This window comes from Dermacentor silvarum, chromosome 1, assembly GCF_013339745.2.
Source record: "Dermacentor silvarum isolate Dsil-2018 chromosome 1, BIME_Dsil_1.4, whole genome shotgun sequence".
NCBI classification, from domain to species: Eukaryota; Metazoa; Arthropoda; class Arachnida; order Ixodida; family Ixodidae; genus Dermacentor; species Dermacentor silvarum.
The window spans coordinates 337,132,691-337,145,537 of record NC_051154.1 but is presented as its reverse complement, the minus strand read 5'-3'; the positions used below and the strand labels follow the sequence as shown (position 1 = coordinate 337,145,537).

General features: G+C 42.2%; 2 protein-coding genes across 3 annotated transcripts; one reads left to right on the top strand and one right to left on the bottom strand.

Moving 5' to 3' along the window:
• Positions 1 to 4,563: 4,563 nt before the first annotated feature.
• Positions 4,564 to 6,867, bottom strand: LOC119437363 (uncharacterized). Its single transcript, XM_049660472.1, has 3 exons — positions 6,069 to 6,867; positions 5,888 to 5,992; positions 4,564 to 5,189 (listed from the first exon to the last, which is right to left on the bottom strand). The coding sequence occupies exons 1-3, from the start codon at positions 6,786 to 6,788 to the stop codon at positions 5,181 to 5,183; spliced, it is 834 nt and encodes a 277-aa protein (XP_049516429.1). The 5' UTR covers positions 6,789 to 6,867; the 3' UTR covers positions 4,564 to 5,180.
• Positions 6,868 to 8,909: 2,042 nt separating this feature from the next.
• Positions 8,910 to 12,639, top strand: LOC119437365 (uncharacterized). Of its 2 annotated transcripts, XM_049660470.1 has the most exons (10): positions 8,910 to 9,348; positions 9,437 to 9,565; positions 9,622 to 9,705; positions 9,795 to 10,122; positions 10,415 to 10,501; positions 11,419 to 11,505; positions 11,744 to 11,830; positions 12,055 to 12,104; positions 12,183 to 12,384; positions 12,463 to 12,639. In XM_049660470.1, exons 1-10 carry the CDS (start codon positions 9,235 to 9,237, stop codon positions 12,585 to 12,587), a joined length of 1,293 nt encoding a protein of 430 aa, XP_049516427.1. In that variant the 5' UTR covers positions 8,910 to 9,234; the 3' UTR covers positions 12,588 to 12,639. The 2 variants fall into 2 exon arrangements, with proteins under 2 accessions (XP_049516427.1, XP_049516428.1); XM_049660471.1 differs by lacking the exon at positions 11,419 to 11,505.
• Positions 12,640 to 12,847: the final 208 nt, after the last annotated feature.

Below are 12,847 nucleotides of genomic sequence, written 5' to 3'. Positions count from 1 at the left end.
TCAAGCACAGCACGAGGTTTATGCACTGGGTGATGGTAGCTGAACATGCGGAGCATCAGTGGCGCATGCCATTCCCATTTTTTTTCTCCTTCCTTGGTTACGTCCCTGTGCGCAGCGCATGATTTGTTACTGCAGAAGCAGTTTATGGCTAGGTCTCCTGCATACTTCTGGTACCAGAAAGGAATGGAAATGAGGGGTGTTGCAGACTTTCACTACCCTTCATCTCACCTTGGCAGTAAAGTTTGGGGGTTATCTTCTTGAAACTGGTTCGCATAATTGATGCATGAAAGCTGAGCCTATGGTAACACACAGGTGCATCTTCATGTTACTGGCTTGGATTATGGCCTCAGGCAGCATACACTTTCCTTTGTCCATGGTAGCTTGAGCCTATAAGTGAGTAAAAACACTTATTGACATAAACACAGAAACGCATTAATTTAATAGATGCAATGGTGCAAAATCAATGAGGTCATGAAGACACATATACGTCATCATAAGTACCTTCTTCAAAATGGAGATAAGGTACACTAAAAGCACAAGTGCTTGTGGTGTACATTGTATGCATTTTTATGTCGTTTCTTTTGTGCCATTGCCTGTGTTATAAATACAGTTAAACCTTTACATAACAAAGCCGGTAAAATAGGTACTGGTAAAATCGGTAAATTTGTTTTATTGAACTTTGCCCTTTTATGTGCACCTGCTGATGCATTTTTTTACATGGAAGGGGCCGTAAAATGTGCTGAATTATTGGGTAATCGAAAAAGAAAAAAACATTTTGATAACAAAAGAACATTTTTATTTGGTTGAATTTGAGAATCGGGGACCAAAATACGGTCCCATGTCGTGTCGACGATATCTTTGCATTGTCGGTATGAAGCGAAGTCTTCTAAGTTTTCACATCCACTCAGACCCCGTGGCTGATAGTGTTGCCCGAAGTAGGACGACGCTATGAGCAGACCGATCTTCACACAGTCTGACCAATCTAGCAGCAAAACTCGTTGGACACTGCAAAGAAAGCTTAGCTTTAATATCACACGAAAGCAAGACGACGGGTGACAACCTGTTGTTCATGGCCGCCATGTTCTTGTAAATTTGCGACGTTGCGCATGTGTCACGCCCAAGGAATCGAGCAAGATCTGATATAGCGCCTCAAATTTCGATAGCCATTAGTATTCATTGTTTTTAGTATTGGCTCTATGAGTAAAAAGCTGCCTGCTGGGGCATGTGCGTGTGGCCTAATGGTTAGAGCAGTAGGCTGCTGTACTAGCCCCCCCCCCCCCCCGGGCTACGCCCCTGAAGTACTGCGTGATGACTGGTTGGTGTTTGCCGTTAGGCCTAACGTTAAGAGACAGGAAGAGAGAAGTGTTAATCAGGAAACAAACAGGGATAGTCAATATTCTAGTTGACATTAAGCAGAAAAAAAATGGAGCTTGGGCAGGCCATGTAGTAATGCGTAGGATGGATAACCGGTAGACCATTAGAGTTACAGAATGGATACCTAGAGAAGGGAAGTGCAGTCGAGGATGGCAGAAAACTAGGTGGGGTAATGAAGTTATGAAATTTGCAGGCCCAAGTTGGAATCAGCTAGCGCAAGACGGGGGTAATTGGAGATCACAGGGAGAGGCCTTTGCCCTACAGTGGACATATATATATAGGATGATGATAATGATGGTGGTGTTTGCTGTTGTCAACCCACATGAAAATCGAGAGGGAATTTCCGGCTGGAAAGAGAGTTTTCCAGCCGCATTTCCAGCAGGGAATTGCATTTCCAGCTGGAAACCGTGTTTTCCAGCTGGAAACCGGTCTTTCCAGCCGGAAGCAAAACCAGATCTGGCTGGGAACCAAGTTTTCCAGCCAACTTTCCAGCTGGATATATCATTCCCAGCCGGAACCTTTCCATGGACAGCTGGAAATCATTTTCCAGCTGGAAATTGACTTTACTCCTGCTGGAAACTAGATTTTCCTATTGTGTTTCTGGCTGGTAATAGCACTTTCTACTGCGTCTCCCCATGACAGACCGGAAATCATTTTACAGCTACAAACAGAATATACTCCAGCTATGTGACCAGACATTCTAAGCTGAAGATGCCAGGTATGACTGGAAGCCTTCCGAACTAAATGGGGAACATACGTATATGGAAGCCAATTTAGAGAAATTGTTTCCATTTACAAGAACTGATACAGCAGCTAGGAAACGTCCTGTCACATTGAATGCTGGTTTTAGCATGGGATGCTGAAAATATAGAAGCACAAATCAGTAGAATAATTTTTATCCCGTGTGTAAAAACGTAAATGCATAAAGCATGACCACTGAAAATACAACTCCTGCTCAATGAATGTGAATGTGTAGAACATATATGCAGTTTGCACAGAGCAACACAGTGAATTGTAGTACAGTATGACTGCACAGAAGAGACATTTATTACAGTTCTGGCAAAAACAGTTGGCAACTTTAGCAAAGTGGGATACAAAAGGTACGGTACTGCAGAAGGCAGAAAGGCAACTGCAAGATGCATACAAACATATCTGGCAACAATACACCAAAAAACTAAAGTGGCAATTTAACCAAATGCAAGGCAATGTGATGCAATGTGAAGGCATCAAACAAACATGGTCGTGGACTCTTTTTGGTGGCATCCCTAAATGCACACCTTTATTTAAATATTGTATGAAAAATAGTGAATAATTTTTATAACAATAGTAATAATTTGCCACGACTCTGAATTTCTTGCTCTTTCTCACTCTTTAATGCATGAATTTAAATTCGCTTGTAAAAAGTTTAAATAACCTTTGTTAAGGCAAGATGTCTAAGCCAAACGTCGCCTTTCAAAAGGATTGTTTACAGTGTAGACTTTTGAGCCAGAATTCTCACATATATGATACACTGTGCAGCTACAGGCACATTTTGTGACCATGAAAAAACATTCTAATTGCAGAAAACTGCAATTCAAATTTGATATCATTTATTGAAGGCTTCAATACCTATATGCCGGATCATTGACAGATCTTGGTTTAAGTTGCTCTTTGGGAATTTGATGCAAAAAAAATCTTCTGCTATGTTGCTATTATGAGCTCTAGGAATGTGTAAAGCTCCACACTATGTTCATTGTAAACACCATTGGGCAGCGCACATAAAAAACAAAATGCGAGAGAATTTGTTCTCAATTCTGTCTTTAAAAGTTGTCCTGTTCCCTTTATCGTGTGTCGTTATGTCCAAGAAATGGATAGGTTTCAACTCGCCCGCTTTTAAATTCTTCTGCAGGTCATCGTAAACACTGCAGTTATTGTATTTTCTATGTATTCTGCTTCAATAATGGTGCTAAGAAAGCCTATAGCTTGTACAAACATTATATTTTGCCGCCAAATTTGCAATTTTGTGAAAAAGATCTCTACACTCTTTGACAAAGCAATAACTTCATGCTGCATCACATATGATACAGCAATTAATGCCTCACAGAACCATCTGAATTACTTTTCGACCAAAACATCTGTTGGCTAATAAACACCTTCATACTTTTTGTGGACTCATTTAAACATTATAAATTGTGGAAGCGACCTCTTCATTAACTTCTTGCACATTGCACGCATGATCAGCTTGGTGCCCCATACATTGTCAAAAATAATTTCCAGTGTTAAAGTTGCTCAGTATTTCACTGCTAGAGAGAGGATGCAAATTTATGATGAATCTGTAGGATTTTCACTAAAAGTTGTTCTATGCATGTGCATCACACATGATACACCATGCAGTAAGATGTCAATCTGATAAGCTCTATTGAAAAAACAATGCATACAGACTCATGGCAAACCACAGAAAATATCTTTCTCAGCATGACATTTCGGAGATAGTCAGATATCAACCTCGCAATTGTTTAGCATGTCAAAAACATTAGCTCTTTAATGCTCTGTCATAGCATTCCAGACGAAGATCTATGTCCCTGCATTTCATGACCACTCATAACTGTTTACAAGGTCACAAAAAAATTCCTGCCCATCCAACGAGAAATATATGCAAGGACGAGCACGTACATCAATCTTCCGCAGCATCTCCTGCTCTTGTCGCCTTGCCCTCTTAATATGTGCACTTTTAACTGTGCTGCTGGTAACATACACATGTGACAAGAGGAAAAATTCCTCCTCTCCATCTAGCCCTCTACACAAAATTATTCTTTTTGTTTTCATGTAGGTGCCATCTGGAAGTGCTACTGCAGTACAATCAATTTTGGTGTGTCTCGTATATTTTTCTGAGGCAATTACAGCCCCTCGGACCTTCAGTCTTTTGTACTCTACTGCAGTCTCACTACCCTGCAGGTATTTCGAATGAAAAGATTGATCAATAATTTCTGGTTTGCCCAAGGGAACAATGCTTTCTTCACCTGCTTCGGAAACTTTCTGAGCTATGAGTGACAGTGCATGGCTGCTTGCAAGTGCCTTCAAACAAATTAGGCTACTGTGCAAGAGTAGCCGTGTGGCAATCTGAATGGCCACACCATTTGATGATGTGACGAGCCTTAACAACTTGCCGATGTTGTTCTCAAAAACAAAGCATGAATGTGTCCACAGAGGACCAAACAGAAGTACAGACTTTGGTTTGTGCAGAAGTTGATGAACATTGTAAGTCATGGCACTTTTACCATAAAGAAATTGCACATTCACAACAAATTCTGTGAGCAGACGAGTGCTCTGGTCAACATCTGCTTTTGTAACGGAGTTTCTCAGTAGGAGAAAGACTCCTGCAACCAAGAGGCTCCAATGGTGTAGATATCTGCCTTCAAGCACATCTGCTAGGCACGGCATGCTGTGATACAGGAGCCAACACTGCCATTCAGAAGCTTTCCAATACTTCCGAGCCAGCAGTGCTCTTGGCCGCCGGTTAATGCACTCAGGCAACTTTAAAGACAGAATTCTCTTATCTACGATTGCCATTTTCGATGCCTCGCCACAGTAATAGTCAGTGCCTGTTGCTGTAAACCACAGGTCTGTTATCTGTCGCGCAACACCCAGCAAGACACTGTGCATATAGTCTGGGCACCAGGACCAAATAGGGCTAAAACCTGGCAAATTAATTAATGGTGATGGCCCCTTAACCCCATGTACAGTGGCTCCAGTGTTGCAGGCGTCTGTCATGTCTTTAAGTGCCTCTTCATCTGTTCGGTCTGGAAAGGGCGTGGTGACACAGTATTTCACAGTACCTAGAAGAATGAAAAACACAAGGTATTCAAATGGCCCCTCCAAATGTGCAGCTAAACAGCTAAATTAGGCCAGCAGGGGCTTGCCTAAAGAAAAGTGCTCAGGAGGCTGCTGTGTGTGCCAAGAACAGAGATGTTCATATTGCCACATAGTGTGGCAATATTATGCAGCCTAGTTCCAATGTTATTATGTAACATAGTTGTAACACGCTTTATCCATTGTACACAACGTGTAAGTGCTTACTGCTGCTGCTGACACTGAAGAAATACAAATAGCTGGTGAAGGGTTAATTACGACAGTTACATGCCAAACATGCCCTCAGAGTGACTGTAGCCCTAGAATTAGCTCTTTTCTATAAGTTTTACTACAGTATGTTCTGTGGCTAATGAGTTTTTTAGGGAAATGTATACACAGCTAGTAGGCCAAGCATTATTTCAGCAGAAGCCCATGAGGTGGAGGAAGGTTCATGAAACGGAAAAATTGTCATCCACCTAGTTTGTAGCGAAAAACTTGCAAAGGAAACCTACACGGGTTTCATAAATATGGTGGGTGTATGTGTAATTTGCAGGCACATGTGTCAATTAATAGCTTCATGCACATCATAAAACACTAAATATAAAAGTAAAATTATTTCTCCTTCCATTGCATTTATTGATAGACGCTGCTGCTATATTAGAAGACACTTACCATCAACATTTACCCCTGGGTGGTAGCACCAGCTGCATCCATAGTAGCCGTTGAACTGAACCCTGTGCTGCATTGCAGCCCTGGCTGGGGTATCCGCACAACAACAGATGCAGAACACCTGCAAGATAAAAGTGAAGTAGCAGTAAATGCATTGACACATATGTCGCTCAGCTATCTAATGAATAGGCGTTTACCTTTGATTTTACTATGGCGTTGGCAAACGTCCATGTCAGTCCAGTTTTGTTCAGCTCCTGGAGCTGCCTCACGAAGGCTTGGAGTACAAGAGTCATGTCCGGGTGCTCTTTGCCATACCAAAGTACTGGTGTCATGATGTTGTTCCAGCGCAATCGCGGCGGCAGCTCATTCAAAGCAAGCTGCACTGGCCATATGCTGTAATTGGACGAGTTGAAGACGGGGCTTCCGTCTGAATTTATGGTCAAAGTTAAATCAGTCCCATCAATTCTTTGACGCATCTCCTTGTAATGTATACCATCGGTGATGTCGCTCATCGCGCTCTCATTGTGGTGCTTCCGAGTGAGTGAGCTCATTACAGCAGAGCCAACTGTCTTGCTTGATAGGATGGAGGTAAGTTGCTTCTTAATGGGGAGACTGATAAAAAAGCTGCCATCACGCACAAGGCCACTACCCGTGTATTGCGTATGACAAATATCACACACAATTTGGAGATGTTTCCTCTCGTCCAGGGTACCTTTCGTGTCTGCAAGGTGCAACCTGCAGTGTGAACAGTAAAAATGAAATACGACATCGTCCATGTCTACACCACAAACCTTTTTGAAAAGGTATCTGCTTTCAGGAAACGCTTTTTTTTCAATGAGGTTGTTGACCAACTTTTGAATTTCCTCAATTGCTGTCCATGATAGGCCAAATTTAACGGCAATATCTAGAAGCATCATATATGCATCACCGCGAGTCAGCCGCCCGCCTTCAATGAACGGAAGTGTGAGATCCTCGACATTAAAAGAATCACGTGGCAGGTCATAATTGCCGCTTGAACCCTCGTCTTCCTGGACGAACAACGATGTTCCACACGGGGATGTCACGCGTTCACTACCTTCACTCGAGTCGCTGAAATAATGATCACTATCATCCGTGACCTCCAAGTTGTCGTAACTTCTTTCGCAATGCTTCCGTAAACTTTCATTGTCAGCGTTGCTGCACAGCAGTTGCGGTGAATGCGCGCTGGCAGGCCTCTGATTGCTTTCATTTGCTGTCCGAAGACGCGTTGCTTGTGAACTACCGTCGGCAGATCTTGTAAGATGCCACTTTGTGGCCCGCGGTATGGTGGCAGTGGACCCAGGATCCAGGTAGGCTTTCCGCCTTTTATGCGGCGCCATGCAGACGTGTGAGTAGGTGCCGTTGTCAGAGGAGTATATTTGATCGACTACCAAGAACACCGACTTCAATATCTAGCGGGACGAACGCAAACTCCAACTCCACCACAACACAAGCGAACTCGTATGCCTCGTCTTACTTCGCCGCTGGCTAGAGGAGATGATGATGATGATGGCAGCTCCGCATTCGGGCTGCTTTTTTCTTGCCTTGTAACAATCGCCCTCCTTTTTTTTAATTCTAAAAAATGCGTAGTAAAATTTTAAAAGATATTTAAGCCACGTATCTGCATGCAAGAAAATTTACGGCAATTTGTGCTGTTGTGCTGACCAGTGCGGACTGTACTTTTTTTTTTTGCTTTACCGTCTTCCATGTTGTGTATACACCACGTGCTTTTTCGTAGCGTGGCGTTTGGCTTGAAGTACGGCGCGTAGTAGTCTCGGCTTTTTGTGTGTAGGCGCAATATGTTTGCGCTTGTACGATTTATCGATGATGACATGGACAAGCGCCGATATGTCATTCCCGTTCATGACATCGAGGAGTTTGATCCGGTGGACGAGAACGATTTCAGCAATAAGACTGCGTACCGAGCCAAGTGGCACGATCCCGACAATGACATCAACGACGGGACATACACAATTCAGATATTAAGACTTGCTGCTGAGTACCCACACGTGCTGACCTTTGTATGAATTTGCCATAGCGGTCCATATTTTTGCTTTTGTTTTTAGTTGCGCGGAATGAAAAGAGAAATATTTAGCTCCGGGGCTCTATCGATTTACCATGGGACACCAGAAATAGTTTTTCTCAGCAACCAGCTAGTGCACCTAATTTCATGAGGTTTGATGCATTTTAAAGAAAAGGTTAAAATGTAGTGCTTGCTGAAAGCGGATTTTTTAATGGATTTTTCTATTTAGGCCGTCAAATTTTTACAAAAATTCTTAACACAAAATTTTGAAAAACGTTACTCTAATTTACAACTCTATAACGCGGCAATGAAAAATATATCGCAATTCTAGCTAGAAAGTGAATGTAATAAGCATCTAAGGCGGACAGAAGAAATATATACTCCACTCCCCTCTGAAACCTTTCATTGCTTTGAGTAATGACTTTCAACATCCATGTAAACATTGTAACCAATTCACGTAAGCTAGCTGTAACTATATATATGAAGTTTGTCCGCTTTAGATGCTCTAATAATAGATGCAGTTTACAGATATGCAACATCTGTTTTGATGCTGATCGAGTTGTGCATTTTGTAAACTTCGTGCGTCTATTTCAATCTTACAAGTTTGAACAATTTTTTAAGACATTCAATGCCCTAAATCGAAATTCTACTTCTAACAGTCACCAGAATTCAACTTTATAACTCAAATGCAACAAATTTCATTCAAATCGGACCAGTGGTTATCCCATAAAAGCATTTCCATGTTTTTACATGCATTTCAATGGGCGACGTCGAAGTTGGGCTCGAGCTAAAGCTTCCCCTTATGCCGACAGGCATGCTTGCTTGTTATGCGCAGTTGTAGCGCATACAGAAAAGCTAGATCGACGCAATTGATCCCAAGCCGGATCGTAATTTTTGACCAAAATTGTCTACGTCCCGGCGCTTGCACAATAAGGTAGCCAATTACGACTGAGAAATTCAATCGGGATCAAAAGTGTGCCATGTGACACACGTATTATGTTCGATTGGCACAAAAGAGAAAGAAAAAAAATGCGGTATCACTAATTTACGAGGCTGCAGTGACGATTATTCAGGCAGTCGGTCCGTCATCTGCGGCACCAACGAATGTCAGCGTGACCTTTAGTATGAATAAGCTGAATATGTCTGTTTTCGAGAAATATGCCGCAGTGCCACTGCAGAGCATGCCGAGGTAGTTTTACTTTAAAGCATCAGCATCAAGGAAAAAATATAGCCATATTGACAAACAATTTTGTTAAAGTTTTATTCTAAGGTGTCCTGATATATGCCATATTTTGTGTTCTGTTACAGAAACTAAAGAAGATATGCAACGAAAAATGCTCCTAAAACGGCCTATCATCCCCCCTATAAGCCTTTCTGATATTGAAAATGGCACAGATGATGATGAGATGACACAGAAAAGAAAGGTTTTGAGACAGGTAGTTATGCCTTTTATGGACAACTCTTGTAGTGTCTAACGTCGCCAAATAGTGCTATATGTATGCACATGCATGTCACTTCTTGCAGGAGTCAAAGAAGAAGCGTCTGAATAGGGCCGCATCAAAAAAGCAGCAGTTTGAAGATGTACTGAGTAAATATACAGCACATGCCCTACAGATCAATGATGCTGTTAGAAACAAATCATCAATTGTAAAGGTATGCAATCACATTTTGTTTTGAGCTTAAGTTGACAGTGTAACAAAATCTTCTAGGCTCATGTATCAGCTGGTGAGGGCAGCCGTGAGCCACAGAGACGCCAGGTTTCCTCACCCGTGGCATCCCAGCTTGCTAAGAAGGTAATAATTTCGTAATATACTTTTGTTACCCTCCTCATGCTATCACATATGTGCATCTGGTGTGCTTATCTTTTTTTTTCCCACTTAAGAGAAAGAGGTCTGACACGCCATGCACATCAGAATCGGATGATGGGTTGGTTCCCGAAAACGAGGTTCGGGCCGCCAGGAAAGAGGCTAGGTTTTGGAAGGCGCAGTATCGCCTTCAGTGTGAACATAATACGTCACTAAAAAACCAACTGTCGTTTTTACAAGAGACGGTGAAAGCACAGTTAGGTTCATGTAAGATACATTTGTTCTTGCTACTTTTCCTTTCTGCATGCTGTTCATTTTTAGTTCGTAGGGATTTGTGCATTAATATTTGCATTTATCTTTACCCTGCAGTTAAGCATTTGCTGGAGGAAATATTGGAGACCAGAGGTGAGCACTTCATGTTTGAAACAAACCATTTCCACATCATGATGTGGAAATATGTGGAAATTGATACAGACCAATGATGCTGTTAGAAACAAGGCATCAGTTGTAAAGGTATATGCAATCGCATTTTGTTTTGAGCTTAAGTTGACAGTGTAACAAGATCTTCTAGGCTCATGTATCAGCTGGTACATATATTCACATATTTTCACATATTTACTACTTGTGTGTTAAACTGGTAACTGTAAATCTTAGCCAGCTGCTTGAGGTACAGTGATGCCTTGCATTTTGCTTTAAGTGGACAAAGGCATAGCTGGGCTTTTGGTGGAGCAGCCGGTGGACATGGCCAGCCGCACAACAAGCAGTGGGCCCCAGCATGTTCAAGGTAGGAATGTCGCATTTTATATCATGATGTATGATAGAACCCTTTAGCATATCATGGGGCTGCTTTGCCAGTCTTTTAGTTAGCATATGACGGCTAGCTTCTAGAAATGGCTGCGAGTAATATATAATAGCATCTGCACGATGTCTTGCAGTTTTTTTTTTACTTCTAGAAAGTGCTATGAGTAATATACAGGGTGTCGCAGGTAACTCTAGCCAAGCTGTTCAAAGGGGGTGGGTGGGGGTAAGGAAACAAGGTGCAAATTACAATTCTAAGTCCTATGGCGTTCGGTCATCAGACCTCTGGTGACCGAACGCTGTAGGTCTTACAAGTGTATCTTGCACCAAGTTTCCTTAATTTTTTTTCTCTTTTTCTCGTTGAACAGCTTGGCTTAAGTTAGCAGGGCACCCTGTATATTAGCATCTACACAATGTTTTGCAGTTCTTTATTTTTCTCAAAGCTGTGTTACTGTCTGAAGTTTTTGCTTAAAGACTGTATCATTGACCATTTTAATTTAATCATATGTCATTCTTACGGTACCCTTTTCAGGTAATTGCCAGGAACTATATATGTCAAGTTTTTATTGCAGTACTATGCAACTGTGAACTTATGCGACTGTTCTGCAAGTGTTGGAGGACTGTCCATTTCAGCGTGCACTGATTGGATAGAAGTCGGAGTCAGAGGACAGCCACCATTCGTCAGCACCGTCACTCGAGCTCTAGCCAGTCAGCAAGTGCTGAAATGGGCAGTCCACTTTGTGAACACTTGTAGAATAGCCCCCCTGGCTCACATTGGCTTATGATCTAATAGCATATTTTGGCTAGAGATGATTTGATTGTCACTACTTGTGTGTTAAACTGGTAACTGTAAATCTTAGCCAGCTGTTTGAGGTACAGTGATGCCTTGCATTTTGCTTTAAGTGGACAAAGGCGTAGCTGGGCTTTTGGTGGAGCAGCCAGTGGAAATGGCCAGACGCACAGCAAGCAGTGGGCCCCAGCATGTTCAAGGTAGGAATGTCGCATTTTATAATGCAGAATGCAGTTGTTGGGAACCAACAGTGCAGTTTCCACTGCACATGAATCTGTGAACTTACTCAAGTTCATAGTGGCTATATGTTGTGTGTACATTGGTTTAGGAATATTTGCTTGTGATGTCTTTTGCATTAAATTGTTAGCTGTATAAATGTTCAGCATCTGTCCAAAGTTCAGTAATATCATAAATTTTACTTTATATACTCTAACGCAGGCATGGCTCCAAATCATGATGTGGAAATTGGAATGTCCTCCAGCTTGCATTCAGCTGGAATAGGAAGCAATTGTGCTTCTTCACAAGGTATGAACTTTAATGTGGTTGAGTGATCACCAGATAATAATTCATAAGTCACTATGCTTCACGGTATAGGAAGCATATATATCTGCAGTACTGGCGGAGATTCATTCTGCACAAAGTGTGTCTGCTGGACCAGAGGCTGTGGTAATGCCACGCTTTCACTCCATGTAGTGCCCAATTGCACTCAGTTCATAGGGTATTTGGTCTAATTGCCTTTTTCTGTATAGATGATGAAGCACATGACCTGGCAGAATTTTCCCCCACTCCCGATGGCCGTGTAAGTAGGATTGTAATGTTTATGGGTAGAGCTTGCTTGCAAACATTTACATCAAATATTTTGCATTGCTTTGTTTAGTTCCATCTCTGCAAGGGGGTGAAAATCACTGCAGACCAGGCGGCAAAGATTTTAAGAAACAAGAAGGCCACGATTGTCGTATGTGATACAGCCCAAGCAATTTGGGGTCTCGAGGCATTGGCCCTAAGAACAGTGAGTGGCCGATCAGTGCCTAGTGAGACAACAAAGCAGCTCACACCTGCCAAAGTTCAAGTTGTGCAAGGTGGGCTTGTTGTTTAATTGTTCCATTTCTTAATGCACATGGCATATTTTTTTCTAATCTCGTATTTTTCTTCTAAAGAATGCCTGGCCTACTGGGGCAGAACAAACAACCAGGACATTGCAGTGGCTGCCCATGGAGTGCTGAGGGTCTTAAGTGAAAAGATTCAAGATGTGAAAAAGAAGCTTAAGCTCGGCAAGGAGTAGTCTCCGAGGAGTGTAGCCTTTACTGGCAATAAAGTCTCTTCTGAAACCTTGCCTCGTTATTGCATGAGGAAGTACACATTTTTGACTGGGAACAGCATGTTTCTAGTTTGAAATGCTCCCGACATCACACCTGAATTGCTTCTATTTCTGGCTGGAACGGTTTCCATTTCCGGGTGGATTGGCATCCATTTCCGGCCGGATGGTTCCATTTCCAGTCGGAACGGCTTCCGTTTCCGGCTGGATTGGCTTCCATTTCCAGC

Excerpts from the sequence above, each read along its gene's own strand:
- LOC119437365 (XM_049660470.1), top strand. The coding sequence starts at position 9,235 with ATGCAACGAAAAATGCTCCTAAAACGGCCTATCATCCCCCCTATAAGC. Across the intron at positions 12,105-12,182 it reads CCCCCACTCCCGATGGCCGT|TTCCATCTCTGCAAGGGGGT; the intron begins GTAAGTAGGATT and ends TGCTTTGTTTAG. Across the intron at positions 12,385-12,462 it reads CAAAGTTCAAGTTGTGCAAG|AATGCCTGGCCTACTGGGGC; the intron begins GTGGGCTTGTTG and ends TTTCTTCTAAAG.
- LOC119437363 (XM_049660472.1), bottom strand. The coding sequence starts at position 6,788 with ATGATGCTTCTAGATATTGCCGTTAAATTTGGCCTATCATGGACAGCA. Across the intron at positions 5,993-6,068 it reads ACGCCATAGTAAAATCAAAG|GTGTTCTGCATCTGTTGTTG; the intron begins GTAAACGCCTAT and ends TTTATCTTGCAG.